Source organism: Carassius carassius, chromosome 18 (genome assembly GCF_963082965.1).
Source record: "Carassius carassius chromosome 18, fCarCar2.1, whole genome shotgun sequence".
Lineage (NCBI taxonomy): Eukaryota > Metazoa > Chordata > Actinopteri > Cypriniformes > Cyprinidae > Carassius > Carassius carassius.
Window position 1 is genome coordinate 23,154,607 of NC_081772.1, and position 19,806 is coordinate 23,174,412.

General features: G+C 40.5%; 1 protein-coding gene across 1 annotated transcript in view; it reads left to right on the plus strand.

Annotated features, from left to right (window-relative positions):
- LOC132092700 (disks large-associated protein 2-like) overlaps nt 1–14,818 on the plus strand; it is a 126,171-nt gene extending 111,353 nt beyond the window's left edge. Inside the window, exons 6-7 of the mRNA XM_059499051.1 lie at nt 4,121–4,340; nt 13,598–14,818. Of these exons, the coding sequence (XP_059355034.1) occupies nt 4,121–4,340; nt 13,598–14,427 (1,050 nt within the window). The 3' untranslated portion in view covers nt 14,428–14,818. The remainder of the gene's footprint in view (nt 1–4,120; nt 4,341–13,597) is intronic.
- The last annotated feature ends 4,988 nt before the right edge of the window (nt 14,819–19,806 follow it).

The following is a 19,806-nucleotide window of genomic DNA, read 5'->3' on the forward strand; positions in this document are numbered from 1 at the left end:
TAGAAAGCACTGTTATAAAGGCCATTAAGAGACCTAGCAACCTGGTATGAATGTATCATGGAGATCTAGGTAGCAGAGTACTCAACTCTAAGTAAGAGGACTCACATACTCGACCTTGCAGATAACATGACTCATCAGAGTAACATGCTCAAGGTGACCCATCAAACCGTAAGAGTGCACTGTTGCTCACAGTCCATCAGGAGGGCCTAACAACTTGATATGACTGCTTCACAGGCTTAAAGGGGCAGAGCACTCAACTCTCGGCGTGAGAGGAAAACTCACATGCTCAGAAGGGTGCATAATGTGGCTCTAGAAGTGCATACACATATGAGACACTCCAATTGAGGGGAAAGCTGCAAACTCAGCCCTAAGGGCAGTCACATGATGGGAGCTCTGGGGAGCAGCATGCTCAAAGTTACCCTATAATAAGGGGAGCAATGCCTTGAAATGGTGGCTCAGACACTCACCCAGGGAGCGCCATGCTTATAGGCAACCCTCTAGAGTGAGGGGAGCACTGCCAAGCTCAACCGAAGAGCAGCCTAACAGGGAGGCCTAACAACCTGTCGTGCTGGTTACAGAGCTCTGGGAGAGGAGTCCTTGTCTCTTAGATTGAGAAGAGAACTCATATGCTTGCTCTGGGAGCAGCTGGGTCAGATAACCTTCCAGCAATGAGGGGAGCACTGCCAAGCTTAACCATAAGCAGTATACAGAGACCTGAGAGCAAAGTACTCAATTTTCAAATCAACAAAGGAACTCACATGCTCAACCTGGAAGCAGCATGCTCAAAGGCAACCCTCCAGTAGTAAGGGGAGCACTGCTAAACTCAACCAGAAAGGGCAGTCTAACAGAGTATTAAAAAGGAGGCCTCGCAACCTGATACAACTGCACACAGGGCTCCATTACACTCTTAATCCCATACCTCAGTATAAAGGCAGAGTGAGGCAAAAACAGCACACAAAGCCATTCATGCATATGATTAGGGCTTTTCAGAGTGAGTACTCAATAATAGGCCTTCAGAATGAAGTACCATCACACTCATGATTCAGAGGAAACAGTGTACTCAGGCCACTCACAAATAGAGGAGTGATTCACTAGTTATAGTGGGCCTGACAACTTATAATTTTTTCTCACTGCAGAGTGGTTTTCCAGAGTGGAGGAGAACTCAAGCTCAGTACATGTGTCAGAATAGTCAAAGGGAGCTTAGATATCAAGGAGCCCTTGAAGCCAAGATGTCAATTAGCTCAACTGGCCAGTCTAGCCAGGGTGGCTTCTCAAAGCCAAAACATACAGGGAGGTCATCGGGAAGCAAAGTATGCAATATCACTTGGGAGTTAGAGGAGTGCTGTCATGCTCAACCTGGAAGCTATCACCTCAAGGAGACACAGAGAGCCTAATAACCAGAGGTGCTAATCTGAGACCTTGATGTCCAAGGAGGCTCCTAAAGAACCTTTTCGACTCTTTGATGAGATTCTCCAATGATGGTACGGACAGCGAGAGCCAGTAAGACAGGCTTTGTAATCCGCAAGGGAACCAGGATTTTGTTCCAGAGACATACTAACAAGAAGGCATCAGTAGTGAGAAGGAGGTACAGTCAGGCTCAGACATGAATGATGGTAAAAACCCTTGGGATAACCTACAGTAGATCCAGACCATCAGTATGCAGTTTCTATGTAAAAGGAACCAGCCCACACATCATCAGTGTAGCATAAGGGACTTTAATGCAAGCACATGGAAGCACCTAACCTCGACAACATAATGTAACTGCACCACTGTACAAAACGAGGGTTAGGGCACCAGGTTCTGCGCCAGTAATGGACTCACAGGTGGCCCTCAGAAGCACGAAGGTAGTACAGTCAAGTTCCTAGCACCAAAGAGCAGGATACTTTACTACATAGTTTGTGGGTAAGGAGCACCAGCTCAGTTCAGGACATGAAGGAGGCTCGCAAGCCTACACTTGAGAAAGAGGAGGAGCCTAATTGAGGAGGCCTTGTAGGACGCCATACACCCAAGAGGTCCCCAGTGCAGAGGGAGGTCCATACAACCTTGAAATGAAAGTAAAGGTCCACAGCATGGGTTCCTGGTGTGCAGTTATATACGTCAGGTCCCTTCCATGCTCTGCCTGTTAACTCTGTAAATGGTCTGACAAATTGTCTCGGCACCAGCAGGACTCATCGCATCTGCAGCGCACAGTATGTATTCAACTCTCGCGGAAGCTAAACACGCTTCATTCGAGTGCTAGATTCCCTCTGAAGGCATCCCCTGTAGCATTCACTGGATGATGCAGTTTGAGTTCCCTCGAAAGGGAACTCCATTTAAAAACGCCTGATTTAGGTAGTTTAGGTGGTTGATCTCCTATATTACCAACTAACAGGGTCAATGAGACCCAATACCTACCTGGTAATAGCTGGTAGATCTTGGATAAGCCAAGGGAATAGGTTGAGTGCATTAAATATGTTTCAAAACCCAGCTTGATTTAGGTGGTTGACCAGCAGAACTACCAGCTGGTTTGGCCAAAGGCAAATTAGGATGCCATTTTGGTCAACCAGATCGGAATTTGTAGCTTTCCTTGGCTAGGCAAGTGGGGAATAGTTTAAGTTGATTAACTACAGTATGTTACAAATCTCAGCATTATTAAGGTTTTTGAACCCCCAAAATACCATCTGACAAAAATGCTTTGTGCTACTTGTCCAGCTCGATCCACCTTAAAGTTAGTATGCCTGTTTGTTTTTCCCAAAATAGTTATGGAGATATGTATTTAAGAACATAATGTTGTATCATGTTTGGTTAGAGAGTCAATAAGGCCTTAAAATTGTGACGTTACCTTTACTAAATTCTGTTCATGGGTCAAAGACGTTAAGATGTCCGCATCAAAAGAAATGTACAAAAGTGATTTTGTGTCCATAGAAAGCACATTAAATGTAAGTAAAATGTCTACTTTTGTTTTTTGAAGAATAAAATGTCAAAATTTGGTTGAAATAATGTTACATTGTCATTCAGTGTAACACAATATTTATGCAAAAATTCAAACAACATGTTTATTCTGACGTGTATATATTAAAATATCTAAAAGAATAATGGAGCATACTAAATTTTATTGTATTTTAAATTAGTAAAAAATTCTTACTGACAAATGGGCAAAACCTAGGATAGTGGCAAATATTAAAACTGTAAAATTACAAGTCATTAGTATTTGGGTTGAAAGTAATTAGTCTTTTAATATGTCATAAATGGATTTTTATTGTAAATATGCCTGACAAGATTGTTACACTGAATGACATTTTACAGGGTGTCTTCTGTAAATCAGGGGAAAATTTATGATATTTATTTTTTGCTCAGAAAAACCAAAACAAAATTGCAATTAAATAAAACATAAAACTTTTTGCATTTTTGGGGGGAAAAACTACAACAGTTTAAAGCAGTATTACACTTTTTATGCTTAAACACTTTTTCGTCTTTGACCCTCATACATACAGCTGGTAAAACAGGACATCAGAAAGTTGAAGTCAAGGTCTGTTGAGCTGTGGTAGTAGTTTATCTAGTAGTTTATCTGTAGTAATAGTTTATCTGGGCTTTAGTTGGTCCCTCAGGATTTTACTGAGGGAATAGGTTACAATTGACCTGTTTTGTTGATGTTTTATAGAACATGCTAAGTTTCAAACATTTTTTTTGGGGGGGTGTATTTGTTCAAATTTCATTTGTAATTATAAGAAGACTTAAAATCAGTAATTCAACAGTTATGTAGACATGCAGACTATGTATCTTTATCTTAATATTGAAGTTAATTTAGGAAAGTTAGCCATTTTCCTATGGTTTATGAAAATCTTTGCTTATTGCTGTCTGCTGCTGTTGATTGTTTGTGTCATTTTCCTTCCGAATGTTCTTCAAACAATCTGCATTTCTTCATTTACCTATTATGAAATTATATTACAATCTGAAATGTTTTCTCTTATCCTGTTGCTTTTTGACGTAACTCTGAGATGCTCAAGGTCGGAAATTGCCAGTGGTATATTCCTCCAGCTAACACTCCTTCATATTTACTGTGCAAAGGGGAAGAATCAAAGTGAGAAAGAGAAAGGAAGAGGAAAAATTAAGGACTGCTATTCCTGTTTTTGTCTCTCAGGTGAGTGAGACTGAGGTCAATGGCCAGTTTGAGTCAGTTTGCGAGTCCGTTTTTAGCGAAGTAGAATCCCAGGCCGTGGAGGCCTTGGACCTGCCCGGCTCTTTCCGCACTCGAAGCCACAGTTACCTGCGTGCAATTCAGGCTGGGTATTCCCAAGATGACGACTGCTTGCCTTCAATGACATCCTCTACTGTCACTTCAACTCTCAGATCCACAACAGGTAACCGTATGCCTCAAATCCCACCTGAAAGAAAGAGAGAGAGAGAAGGCTTAGAGCACATAGCTGCCATACATTCAGCACATGCTGAATTACATACTCTGGCAAACCTACATATGTACAGTGGGATTCCCTTGTGCTTGAGAGATGACTGACTTGAATGTCTTTTTCGTCAGCTCCTGTCTGTTGTTTGTGTTTGCTTTTCTACGTCTGTGTTCCCCGAGTATTGAAAGACGGTTGCCTGCAATTCCCTTTGCACGAGTCATACATCTTTTTCTGGGCTTCTGATTGGTTGGGTCCAGTGGTAATGAGAGGCTAGACTGGGGGTCAGAGGGACACAACTCAGAGAGACACAACTCAACATGCTTTTAACTAGCACAGCTGTCCAGATCATGCAACACACCATAAACAAGCGTTTTCACACAGTACAGAAAGTCAGGTTAAGGTTGGGCACAAAGGCTGCCTTTAGATATTGCCTTTAGATATTGAAAATGGATAATTAGTAAAACAATAAACATTTTGGTTCGGTTTAGTAAAGGCTGTTTCAGTCCTGAATGCACAAAGCAATGACTGTGAACTGCATTAACAATTTTACGTGATATAACAGTATGTGTTGCATAGAACATCTACATTAGTGAGTAGAAAGAAATTCTCAGTGTTTTAGAAGTGGGGGTCAAAAAGAAAGTTGACCTTACAAAATCAAATCAAAACATTTGTTTAAAAAAAATTCAAAATTGAAGTTTTCATTCTTCATCTACATGAATTAGAATCGAATGAAATTTTTAAAATAAGACACTAATTTACTGCCTAGTTAAATGCCTAGTGTTCAACACATAATGTTTTGGGAATTTTCAATCATGTTTATTTTAGATGAGTGTATTATATTGTAATTTTAACCAACCTCTCCACATGGTCCTTTATTTTATAGAAAATATTAATTTATTTTAGAAAAAGAAAATCTTCTACTTAAAGATGTCTTTTAATCACTTAAGGGCTTGGTATTTTGAATATTATATTGAATTTTACAGAATAATAATGTCTCAGTTACGTATGTAACTCTTGTTCCCTGAAGGAGGGAAAGAAGATGTCACATCATGACCGATGAATTGGTGTCTCGCTTTGAGAGACCAATCAGCTTTGAGTGTAAACTAAATGAGCCAGTTTACATTGGCATGCGATGATTGCATCTAGCTGCCGCAGATCACAGCATGAGCATAAAAAGGTAACAGGTGCAACACATACCAGGATTTCACTGAGGAGTCAAGCCAGTAACCCAACCGCTCTGTGGTGGTACAACAGCCATGGCAACAGGATGTGACATCTCTGTTCCCTCCTTACATACGTAACTGAGATGTTCCCTTTAAGTTGGTCACTGTGAGTCACATCGTGACAGACCAATTGGTATCGCTACCAAAGCACAATGGATGCTGCCCCTTCCAGTGTCCTGTGCACTCTTTTTGGTGTAGGCAGGGGCTTTCAGCAAGAAGACCAGTCACCATTGTTGTAGCACTACCCACTACTTGAGATCACATAACACTGGGAAAACATACCTGTTCCACTTGGAACAGAAACATTGCAGAAGCCCCATCATAGTTTGGTCTACATACCATCTCAAGGCTCGGACAAGACAAAGCAAAGCTAGGGCTGGGTCTGCCTTCTCCGGGGGAAGTGCTTGCAGGTTCAACAACTGACCCCTGAATGGATTAGTTGGAACCTCGGGCACATAGCCAGGCCAGAGCCTCAGGATAACCTGGGAGTCAGGCCGCCCAAATCTAGGCACGATTCGACCACCGAAAATATGTGCAGGTCCCCTACCCTCTTGATGGAGGCCAGTGCAAGCAGGAGTTTTCATTGACAGAAACTTCAGATCAACTGACTGCAAAGGCTCAAATGGGCCCCATTGTAGTGCTCTGAGCACTAGAGTCAGGTCCCAAGAGGGTATAGAGGGAGGCAAGGGAGGATTCAACCTTCTCGCCCCCCTAAGAAACCTGATGACCAGGTCATGCTTCCCTACCAACTTCCCTACACGGGGATGTGGTAAGCAGCTATTGCAGCAACATAGACTTTAAGGTTGGAGGGAGACCCTTGCTGCAAAAAGCACAGTGTGACTTTGATCGGCATCTACAGGGGTCTTCTCAGCGAGAAGAACACCACTCAACTAACAGGTTCCACGTCAAGGCATAAGTGTATCTCATAGACGGTGCTCATGCCGAAGTGATGGTGTCAACTACCTCTTGGTATAGGTCACCTAGAACCTCCGCTTCCTGTCCAGGGATCAGACATGAAGTTACCAGAGGTCTGGATGTGGGTGCCACAGGGTGCCCAGTTTCTGAGTCAGTAGATCCTTTCTCAGAGGAATCTGCCAGGGTGGGGCCGTCACGAGGAGCATTAGTTCTGAGAACCAGGTCCGAGTGGGCCAGTATGGTGCCACAAAGAGGACCTGCTCCTCATCTGCCTGACTTTACACTGCGTCTGTGCGAGAAGGCTCAGGGGGGAAATGCATATTTGCACAGACACAGCTGTGTGCCAGTGAGTCCATGCTGAGTGTTCCCTAGGTCAGGGATTAGAACTGGCAGTGAGAGGTCTATGTTGAGGCAAACGGATCTACCCGAACAGCTCCAAAATGTCTCAGCTCAAATCAGCTGGACCATCTGGGTATGGTGTATCCACTCTCCATGGAACGCAGCTCATGATATCTCATCGGCTGCATGGTTGTGCAGGCCTGGAATGTGAATGGCACCAAGCAACCTCAGATGTTTCTGACTCCGGAGGAGGAGGTGGCTGTGAGATTAAACATGAGCTAAGAGTGTAGACCATCTTTTTGTTTGATGCACGCAACAGTCGCAGTGTTGTCCCTGCGGACTGGCACATGCTTGCCTTATAAGTGACCCTCTGAGACAGTTCAAGTCAAGACATTCTGCTAACAACTTTAGGCAGTTGATTTGCCAGTGCAGTTGGGGGACTGTCCAAACCCCAGACACTGCATGCCTGGTGGTGGAGGCATCCGTGTAAACCACAGCATGTCTGGAGACCTGTTCTAGGAGCACTCTTGCCCTGAGAAACACAAGGTCTGACCACGCGGTGAAGGTTTGGTGACAGGCCGGTGTTACTGGGACCTGGTGAGTGGTGCATTGTCATGCCCACCTCTGGATTTGGCCATGGAGCCAGTGTTGAAGTGGTCTCATATGACGCAGCCCCAAGTGGCGTCACTGCCTCTGCAGCTGTCATATGCCCCAAGAGCCTCAGAAACTGTTTCAGTGGGACCGCTGTCCTGCTCTCGAAAATATTCAGGCATACTGAGAAAAGAGATCCTCTGCATCAAGGAGAGTTTGCTCTTTTCCCAGTTGATCCGAAGGCCCATCCGGCTGATTTGTGAGAGCACCAAGTCCTTATGTTCACACAACTGATCCTGATACTGAGCTAGTATTAGCCAGTTGTCGAGGTATTTGAGAATGCAAACGCCCTGCTCTCTCATTGGAACAAGGACTGCCTCCGCAATGTGAGGAAAACATGGGGCGACAAAGACAGCCCGGAGGGCAGAACTTTGTACTGATGTGCTCGTCCTTCAAATGTGAACCATCTGCATTTTAGAAAAAGGATCAACACATGAAAGGATGTATCCTTCAGGTTGATAGCTGCAAACCAATCTCGGGGACGGATGCACCCGAAGATGCGTTTTTTGCATCAACATCTTCAATGGTAACCAGTGAAGGGTTGAAGGTACACGCAGGTCCAAGATCAGTCATAACCCACCACCTTTCTTGGGCACAATGAAGTAGGGACTGTAAAACCCCTGCTTCATATAGGCTAAATGCATCCTTCTCCAATAGGAATGTGATCTCCGCACACAAGACAGGAGCATCAGCCACCAATGATGTAAAGCGGATGCTGCTGAACTTGGGGGAATGGTGGGCAAACTGAATCGGGTAGCTGAGTCTGAGGGTCCGCAGGAGACAGCAAGACGATTTGTGTAGCCAGTTACCCAGACACTGTTCAAGCTGGATCAGCAGGACCACTGGCGTACCCGCAGTGGGGCAACGAGGTTGAATGCAGGGACCTGGTCTGTGGGCGAACCCAAAAGAGGTCTGAGTGTGCAACGCTTACCTTGTTTCACGGTTTGGCAGAGGGTAGGGCCTTTATCAGTAGGGCCTTTGATGACACTCTCAAACCACCCATTGCTGCCTGCTGGTAAAAGAGGAGGATGAGTGAGGTCCATTGTTGGTCTGTCCATGACTCTCCATGCCCTCCTGGGACCCAGATACAGAGAAAACTGCTCTCTTGTTGAAATCTTTGGAAACCAGATTCCCAGAGGGAGAGATGCATTCACCATCCCCCAAAGAGCAGTTCCCTCTCTCACTGGGTTGCCAGTCCTTGGGCATCTTGCTCTTATGCTCACCTCCAGGTTTGATGGGGGCCTGGACAGGCGGGACGCCCTGCCTACTCCTCGCTCCATGGTGCCGCTTGGTCAACCGCAGTTGCGGTTCGAAGCTCTTTCAGAACTTCTGGATCATGACCACCCTGGTGCAGGTCCCTCAGTGCTTTAGCCTGAAGATCCTGCAGTAATGCCGTATCATTTATGGTAGAGTGCAAGAGGAATAATGGTCCCTCAAGGGTCGGTTCCCTGGAGGTTTTGCCACCTCTGTAACCCTCTGACTACCCATGTCACCGCCTGAAGAAGTCCTCACCTGGAAGCAGTGCTCTGCCCATTTCAAGTTAACAGAGCCTAGCCTTCAACTCTGAGATTATCATCTTCCCGCAATGACTCATCCACGAATGCCACCTTTGAGTGATTAATGCCCAGGCATGTGAGGCAGTGATCACCCTTCCCAAGGTAACGACCACATCCAGAAATACATGGGTGACATAGTTTCTATAGAAAGACGCAACATTGTTTTTATAAAGACGTAACATCATGTTTGCCAGATGCAACATCGTCTTTAAAAAGAGGGGAAAAGCTCTTTTAGCGTGCTGAAGTGCACTGGGGTAAGGGGTAGTCCAACCTGATGTGTGCAGCCCATTCGACACAGGACACCACCACCGCTTAAGCGCTGTACCGCCAACACCAAGAGCTCCAAAGAGTTCGCTGAACTCATTTAATCCTGCACCTGCTACCTTTTTATGCTCATGCTATGATCAGCGGCAGCTGGATGTAATCATGCCAATGTCCATTGGCTCATTTAGTTTACACTCGAAGTAGATCACAATTCACCAGTCACGACGGGACTCGTAGTGACCGACTGAAAGAGAACAGTATATTTTAGTAGTATATTTTTTACTTGTAGAAAAATTTCATTGTAATTTTGCATGTGAGCAATTCTCCTGTCATTGAGGTGAAATTTTGGTTGGTTTGTTAATGCGCTAATTGAATTATGATTTAATAATCTGTATGAATTCAAAAATTGGAGGTGAAAACAAATCTTGTTATCCTAATCCAGTTTTAACATTAATCCTAAATAATTAGTAATTTTCACAACCTAAGTGAGTTTAAGAAGACCTAACAGAGCAAATGTGGAGGTTTTGTGCAACGCATACTCAAGAGAATGTGTGCAATCATGTGTCACAGTTTCTTAGTGCAAGCAAAATACCACCTCTGCACCCTGTCCCAATACCCCTGCTGTCTTTGGTGTACACATGGAGTAAAGCTATGAACCCTATTGAAATGACACAAATTGATGTCAAATGACACTAAAAATACTTTTTTTTTTTTTCTTTTTTACATTTTTAAACCAAAATGATCATTTATTTTGTATGATTTGTTTGGTCACTCCAGTACAACTTTGTTTTTGTTTTTTTTGTTTTTTATTTAATGTGGGATTTGTGTTTGTTATTCAAACTGGAGTTTGATTTGATTGGACCTTCATACTGCCAAAAACTCACACTGACAACACACAAAGGACTCTGAGGAGAAAGGAGAGCTCTCCAATCCCACCGTCTCACCCTGCTGAAGTGCTTTCACCACATATGGCTCTGTATGCAATCCCTGTCAGCTCAAGTCAACCGGCTGTAGGACAAAACCATTTTCTCAAAAGGATTTCATCCACTCTGTTTCACTCTGAAGGACTTCTTGTTTCAGCAGTCCTGTACTACTTAGGATTTACAAAAAGAACCATAATTTGCATATGTGTAGAAACTAAATTCAAATATTTACTTGAGCTCTGGTATCATGACTCTCTAGTTCTGTAGTTAATTCAACAGCACTGACCCACCAGAGTAATGTTATCAAGCATATCCCATAGATTCACCAATATATGGAGCTAAATTTAGTTGCCACTGAAATCATTGGTAAATATTGAGTAAGGTGATGGGTGTTCTGAGATGGTGAAGAGGGAGGGTGGGGGGCATGGCCCCTCGTTGGCCATCACTGGAAGGAGATCCAGGGGAAAAGAGCAGCTGGAGAGATGCCTGTCACAGGTATTATAATGTCAACACGCATACATCTTTCAATGGATATGTGTGTTTTTGCACTGCCTTCTCAACTAAATCAGGACTAATCATTTGAAAGACACACCACTAAAAGTCAGATTAGGGACAACCAATGTTCAGTTGCCAAATCAGTAATGCTTTTCCATGAAAGGCATTTCAAAAGATTTGTATATTTTTTTTCAATTATTATTATAAATTTTTTATTATTGCAGGATTAAATGTTGTTCATTACCACAGAAAATAATTTTGATTATTTAACAAAAAATGTCTTTACAGTAAGACGTGCACTTACAGTAAAAGTCTATTGGGTGAGACATGCTGGACTGTTATAAAGTACAGTTGGAAAGACTGTAAATTTTTAGCGATACAATCACACTAGTCTCACGTTCATGTGTAATGTTTAAGTCTTATTGTGATATTTTTGCAATACATTGTATTTTTACTGGTGCAATGCCTTGCCCCATAAAAATCCATTTCCAACCAGAGCATTACTGTACCTGTACATTCATTTTTTGTTTGTTTTGTTTTTACAAACTGATGGATGAGTTAAAATTTTGTGTTAATCAACATCATGTCACAAATGCTGTGACTACAGCATAAATAGAACCCAGAGCATTAAATATTCAAATGTAAATGATCAAATGCAAATGATCGAATGGTAAAGCAATTATTGTACATTTTTATTTCATGGTTTTTATTTATTTATTTTATTTTTTGTTAAAAATGTTTGGGTCACTTTTAAAATTTCTCTTGATTTTTATACCAACCTTGGAATCCTTGGAGGACAAACTTGGCCAGCTAAATGTGGCTGGAAGTAAGAGCTGGTGTGGAAAATTTCAGCTGTGATGGACTGTGGGATTGCAGCCTCTGCCTGGTGCAGCCCTCATAAAGGACTTTATTGGATCATGTATCTTCTTAATCCCGCCCCTATAATCTCCACATGGTCCAATCAGCTCGATAGATGGGCTTTTCAACATATTCAATAGGGTTCATATCTCCGTGCCTGAATGATTGCATGACATTTTATGGCTTTTTCATTTTTTTCTGTTGCACAAAAACAAGAATTAAAATTAGCCTCCACATTTTCCACAATGCTCTGTGATTTAATAAATGGATAAAAGGTGGTTACTAGTATTGAGTATTTTTTATTGGCTTGCTGTGAAGAAATGGAAAGGCTGAATTGATGAGATGTTCTTTGATGTGAGTGAGAAGGCAGTGTAAACACACATCTGAAAGCTAAATGTGAGTAAAAGAAAGTGACCCGACAACACAATGTGCAATGATTTTAATTCAGTATATTTTTAGCATTAACACTTTCATTAAACCAATGGCATAATGAATACTTTTATCAGTATATATATTTTTTGTTGTTGATATAAATAGATATAAATAGTCTTTACCTGCAACACAAAGTCATTAATAATTTATATATGCAATAAATAGCTGCTTTGTAGTTGACAAATGATAAACAGAATTTTGTTACCTAAAATTGACTATATGTAAAAATTCACCTCATCCAGCCTTATAAAATATCCTGTTACCATTTTTATGTGAGGAACCACAGCAAACAATTAGAGCCCTGGCTCATTGAAAATATGTGCTTGTGGCAATGTTCCTGCAACACCAATATTATGTACCGCATTGTATATTTTTCAATAGTTTCAAAGTAAAATGTCCAGTTAGTGGTGCTAAAATGCACATTCAACAGGTGACCACTTTTATGTTGGTACAGGCACATATTGCAGCATTTTTATTATGTTACTTCAGGCATTTATTGGGCCACAGTTCAAATGTCCGGGGAGTGTCGCTAAAAGGCTAAGGTAACATAACCCTAACCCTAACTCTGTCGTGTTGGAAAATAACATGTCCCTTACACCACACCCAACCCTAAATCTACCTGATAATGTAAACAAATGCACAAATAATACAAAATGCATTCACTGATGCAACTGTTTTATTTTAACTTCCTTCTACATGGGTTTGAGCTGTTTTGTCAAACCATATTTTTTACAGGATTTGTACTGGAGCACTTCATTTCACAAGTGCAATACCATATCAGTCAAGCTACCAAGTGTGTTAGAAAACCATACATATGAATTAACATTTAAAAGTATCAGTTTTCAAATATTGCAGAATGTTAAAATTGTTTTGGAGTCATAATATTGTCCAAGGAACTGTGCAAAAATTAGGTCTTAAAACTCTGGCCTTGTAAATCATATTTTGTGTGAAAAGGATTAAAAGTTGTCAGAGTTTTACTGCCTCGAATGTTCATTTCAACTGGAAACCGCAGTGATTTGTACATATACAGTAGGTACCTTTTTTGAGTTTTGCAAAAACTTAGGTAGAAGCACGTATTTCCAATGAGCCTGGGTAGAATGATTCAGTGCATAAATGAAGAGTCTGAATTAATCAAACTGAATCACGAACATTTTTAGACTTTTTTGCAAACCTGAACAGATTACCAAATCTGGCATCACAAGTACTGATTCTAAACAGCTGATATAAAACACAGAATTTAACTGCTGAAATATTAAGAGCGAAAATTATTCTCAGGTTGATATATGGCAATCCTGTGTACATATAATTATTTATTAGATAAAAAAAAAAATGTCTTGGTAGTGTACTTGATATATGTGAAAGTTGATACATGTGAATTTACTCCCAGTAACTGATGTATTATGCAAAATTTAGAAAATTGTGTGTACAGGGCCTTTACTCACATACTGCTAATATACGACACAAGTGTTGACGTTAGATAAAGTGAGAGGCTTCAATGATTTGCACAGCTATTCATCCCTTTGAATTTCCCTATTTCCATATTCAAATTTGTCTTCCAGAGGGGTATGATGCAATGGAGGGCACCTCATTGCTAAATGAGGACATAATTGAGGATGATGATGAAGCCAGCTCCTCAGTTTATCAAGAAATTGAGCGGTTTGAAAGAGAAAACGCTGCACGTAGTCAACACAGCACCAGTTCCACGGTCACGGCTGTCTCCATTCCTCCTACCTCCACACATGCCTACCGAGTCCCGTGTCCGCCTCCATCCCAGCCCCCACCAGATCCTCCCGTCCCACAGGCTATTCAGGCTTTCAAGGACTCTGCAAACATGGTGGCCGCCTTCAACTTGCAGTGGAAGGAGGAGATTTCGGCAATGCGCTATGAGCTAGCAGAGCTACGCAGGGACGTCTGCGGAGAGCTCAAGACTTTTAACAGCAACTTCTTTAATTTCACACAGTGCTACAACATGTGGACGATGTGCCGGGAGGCTGCCACTGGCACCAGTTCCAGCACCAGTGAAAAGGTGTCTGTTGGTGTCCAGACTGGCACTAACGGTCTGGTGAGACAAAACACTGCAGATGCCTCAGTAATGTGCCAGCCTGAACCGGCTGCTTTCAACATTTTCGAACTGATGCAGCCTCCACACATCGAGATCACAGAGGGAACTCCTGAAGGAACCACGGCCACCAACAGCCCAACTAGTCCTACCAGTCCATATAGAGCCACCACTGGCCCATCGCTATCCAAGCCACTGGGTAGGTCCAAATTGGACACTGGCAAGAAGAAGAACTGCAGTCGAGCGGACGGTCAGAGAAGTGCCAGCCTGGAACTCTGGTGCAGAAAGTACACTAGTGGACCAATGTCCTACTTATCTCTATCCTTCTGATCATTCTTATCCCTGGAACAGGCATTGACACTATACACATTTATCCAGAGAAGAGCTTGTCTCTTTTCTCTTGGCAAAAATGATAGCTTGGCTCAAATGCCGACAGGAGAAGGTTCCGTTCTGGCATAAGAGGTATAGTGTAGCTATTCTAGATGGAACCATTTGCTGTGCCAGATCATAAAATCTGTTTACATCACCACGGAAATGAATCATGAATGTCATACGCATTGTAAGGAATGTCGCAATTTGTCTGACTGTCACTTTTTTTGTTTGTTTTTTATTGCTAACAGCAGTTTTTGTGTGACAGTGGTGAATGATCGCACCACTCTGTCTGACCAAAAGAGGAATGCAGTTGAAAGATGGCTTATACATTTAACGTTTATCAAATAAAGCTAAATACATTAAAATTTGGAAAATTCCTTCAATATATTTCTTTGCATTGTTTTTAAGTTAGTTATTTTAGTTTTTCGTAGAAAAATATGAAATGCAATTAATTTTAGTGACAAAGTCAAAGAGTCAAATTAAGGTTTTCAGTCATGAGGTCAGTTTGTAAGCCAACACGAAAGGCTAATTTGACATGATATCTCACTGAAATTTTGAATGGATTTATTTACATTTCAAATTCTTTTTTTTCCTGTTTTTATAAGTAGAATACAAAAAATTTATTTTTTGAGTTTAATAACTTGAGTGGTTAAGATGAGGTTGTGCTACAACATAAATTATACAATCTAATGTGAAGGATGATTTGGAATCATTGTGTTCATGCTATCAAGTTGCTACCTAAAGGGTTAGTTCGCCCAATTTGCAAAATTATGTCATTAATAACTTACCCTCATGTTGTTCCAAACCCATAAAACCTCCGTTTATCTTCGGAACACAGTTTAAGATATTTTAGATTTAGTCCGAGAGCTCTTAGTCCCTCCATTGAAGCTGTGTGTACAGTATACTGTCCATGTCCAGAAAGGTAAGAAAAACATCATCAAAGTAGTCCATGTGACATCAGAGGGTCAGTTAGAATTTTTTGAAGCATCGAAAATACATTTTGGTCCAAAAATAACAAAAACTACGACTTTATTCAGCATTGTCTTCTCTTCCGTGTCTGTTGTAAGACAGTTCAAAACAACGGTTCTTTTTGAAACAGTTCACCAAATCGAACTGAATAGTTTTAAACGGTTTGCGTCTCCAATACGCATTAATCAGCAAATGACTTAAGCTGACACTTCCTCTGAGTTCAAACAAACCAATATCCCGGAGTAATTAATTTACTCAAACAGTACACTGACTGAACTGCTGTGAAGAGAGAACTGAAGATGAACACCGAGCCGAGCCAGATAATGACTCGTTCACGAGTCAAGAACCGTTTCTGTCAGGCGTGCCCGATTCGAGAACCGAGGAGCTGATGATACTGCGCATGTGTGATTCAGTGTGAAGCAGACTGACACACAGATTGTCTGAACCGCACTGATTCTTTTGGTGATTGATTCTGAACTGCTTTGTTTTGAACTGTCTTACGCAGACATGGAAGAGAAGACAATGCTGAATAAAGTCGTAGATTTTGCTATTTTTGGACCAATATGTATTTTCGATGCTTCAAAAAATTCTAACTGAGCCTCTGATGTCACATGGACTGCTTTGAAGATGTTTTTCTTACCTTTCTGGACATGGACAGTATACCGTTCACACAGTTTCAATGGAGGGGGTTGAGAGCTCTCGGACTAAATCTAAAATATCTTAAACTGTGTTCCGAAGATAAATGGAGGTCTTACTGGTTTTAACGACATGAGGGTGAATTATTAATGACATAATTTTCATTTTTGGGTGAACTATCCCTTTAAGAACTACAATTACCACAGTGATGTGAGTGTACAGTACATGCTATGTTAACTATATACTAGCATTTTTATTAATCATTTTATACAATGCACTTATTGTGTGCACTTATTTTGTGCATACATGTTTTTATATTGAAAAAATAATAATAAAATGCTTGTAATTACATATGTAATTACAGTGATGACCAGACTCCTAGCCAAGAGCAGCAAATAATACAATAAGTGCACTGTAGAGAAAAAAAAGGGGGTGGGGGGTACAACAGCTTGTCACTGGGGCAGTACCCACAAAGAGACACCTTTGTACCTTCTTTACCCACAAGTGGTTATAATAGTACCATAACATGCACTTTTTTCCTGACAGTGCTTGATGGACCACCACTTATGTCCTCATGTAGCAACTTTTTAAAGTTTTAAAATTCATATTTGAACCATGACTCTGTAATTTATGTTGTAGAATAACATATTTGATGACAAAATTTGCCATTTCAATGGTCTACAAACTGAACAGCTCTAAAGCTGTCACACAACGCTTTTGCTTTTCATGTCAAGTGAAAATGATGGTCCATGCACAGCAATCATGTTGAAGTTTTTGTTCTCAGTTTCCCAGGAGAGTCACATATAGATGGATTTAAATAAGTCACTAAATTAAAATGTTATTTTAACTCAAGCATAAGCCCTTACCATATTTATTGTAACTCTACAAATGCAGTGCGACATTACTAGCCAATATAAACAGAAAACATCTGTGGACACTTTACAAAGTAGTGCTGAGTGGTACATCTTTTTATTTATTGAAATTTTTAAATGAAGAATGGAAAGAAATGCAATTTATTTGACTGAAATTTTAAAAGTTTGGCATCCCTCTCAATTTCAGATTTCTCAATAGCTGCTTTTTTATCTCTATCCTCAGTCCTAAAAATATAGTTACAACTGTGCAAAGTATCAGCAGTTAATCATTACAGACAGTCTAGAAATGTGTGTGTATATATATATATGTGTGTGTGTGTGTGTGTGTGTGTGTGTGTGTGTGATTCTTTTATGAAAAGCAGCCTACATGAAAATGTACAATTCTCAATTACAATACCGATAAGTCCTAATTACAATTATTGACTAATTTTATATGATTTGATTGACTGTTATTTCATGTTAAATAGCAAATCAGGGAATCGCATTTTAAGAATTTGCCTTGTCAAGTGCTTTTCTTAAATTTAATTTAATTTTAAATTCTATTGAATGCATGAATGATGCATTTATATAGTGCTTTATTGTGTACTGCTGTACACCCAAAGCACTTTATATGTGAGGGGTCTCTCCTCAACCACAGTCGGTTGCAACTATTGCATTTATATTATTTTGTATTACCTATTGCACTACAACATATCTTTCATGATTACATGAACAGCCTTCTTGTACGGAAGTAAAATCATTTTTATTTCAATCATTGCTTACTAATAAACCGTTTGCATAATTATGCTGCTCCTCTGCACATTAACATTAATTTCCCAACAATCGTTGTATTTAGGAATTTGTTTAACAGTTGCAATCTTCAGAAGAATATATACTTTTTTCAATAACTGAATTGCAGAGATAAAAATGACTATCGCTCAGCACTACTGTAGTTTTCTACTTTTTATGTAGCATCTCAAAATGATTTCTCCTGTAATTTTCATGCTGTTTTTCTCATAAATGTTCTATAACTGTGACCTTGACTCCCCCTACCCACCCACACACACTTTTATTTATTTATTTTATTTAAACAAGAATATAAAATGCAAAACTACTGAATTGTATTATTTTATTTATTTAGTTAATTGTATTTATTTTTCATTATTTGGGATTTGTCTTAATCACCTAATCTAATTCCCCAGAAAGTGATTCCTTTAAGTCAGAGTGATTAATTTCAAGTAATTTTTTCATCATTTAAAGGACCATCTGAATTTGTTTCCACAGGACACACACGGCATGTGGAACCAGTTCTGCATAAAATGTACATGCACAAAAAGGGGTAAATCGAGTGTAATTAATTGTATTTATTTATTTATTAATTCAGGGGTTTGTTTTCAGGACATTCAATCTCCATGTGCCAATGTAATAAAAAAGAAATTTGACACTGTGACACTTGCATTTATCCTCCATTTATAAATGTAGTTAGGTATTATGTTAAAACATAAGAAAAACATTCATTAACACTATGTATTTTTATCTAATAGGGTTAAATAGTTTATTTAGAACAGAGGCTATATAAAACTATTTTGTTTACTGAAAATACCTATCATCATGCCAAAGTTTAAGGCAATAATTGTCTGCTAAAAATTAAGTACATTTTAAGCCACTGCAGAAAAAGAAAAGAGGAATAAAAATCACTGATGAACTAGTGTGGTTTTAAGAAAAGTTGTTCGAAGGCTTCTTAGGTTTCTTCCATTTGTTGTTGCACTAATGGCTGTTCTTAGAGTATATTACACCATAATGTCAGCACAAATAATAAAGAGTGTAAAAAATCAGTTCCCTTTCAACACTACAGTTATACTGTGTCTACTAAGATGCTATGGGAAGAAAACTTTTTTCTCCTGAACTGAAGCCTTTTTTTTTTCACGCAGTGAAACTGCATGGTCATTGTTTAGTGCAGTGTATTAAAAAATGAACAAATGACTCTACAGTGAAGATGCATGAGCGTATGGTGACAAAGCTTGCCAGAATGGGTGGGGCATCTGGCTATATAAGCAGGTGTTCACCACAGGATTCTCAGATTTCTTCTCCTTAAAGCTGCAGTCGGTAACTTTTGACGCTCTAGCGGTTAATAAACAGAACTGCTTGCGTGATTAACAACCAATCAGAGGTGCGGTCCGTAACTTTTTTTTGTGTTCAAAGTATACAAAATGTATATAATAAGCGAGTACACCATGAATCCATTTTCCAAACCGTGTTTTTAGCCTGTCCTGAATCACTAGGGTACACCAATAATAAGTGTTTATATTCAGACTATTTAAGATTGCTTCAGGGGTACTGCGGTGGAGTAATCCAGTACCTTTGTGATTCTTCATAGACATAAACAGAGAGAAGTAGCTCCGGCTACAATGTCCTTCCGCAACACACAAGCAGTTCTGTTTATTAACCGCTAGAGCTTCAAAAGTTACCGACTGCAGCTTTAAGCGACGACTCTATGCTCAACACTGATCCTGAAATAATTGTGGACTGAGACCTCCCTGCTCGGCTGACCAGCTCTCTTCTTGCATCAGCGTCGCAGCAGTTTTTGTTCTGTTCTCCTGCCGGCGATTCTTATTGAGCTTATTTTTAGCAGGTAAGCCCTAAAAGAGAAAATTCTAGCGACGTTGTTGCAAATGTCGCACTGTAAATGTGGCTCGTGCAGGGAATCTTGCACGATGCAGAAGGGCAGTGAGTGTGTCACCTGTCTGGGCAGCCACCATGCAGAGACTGGTCGCTTACTGAGACAGAATGCTCACTCAGAGCATGAGTCTTGCTCTTCTCTACTTTCTGACCACCTTACACTGAAGGCAGCCCCACTCTCCATTTTTCCTCTCTCAGCAAA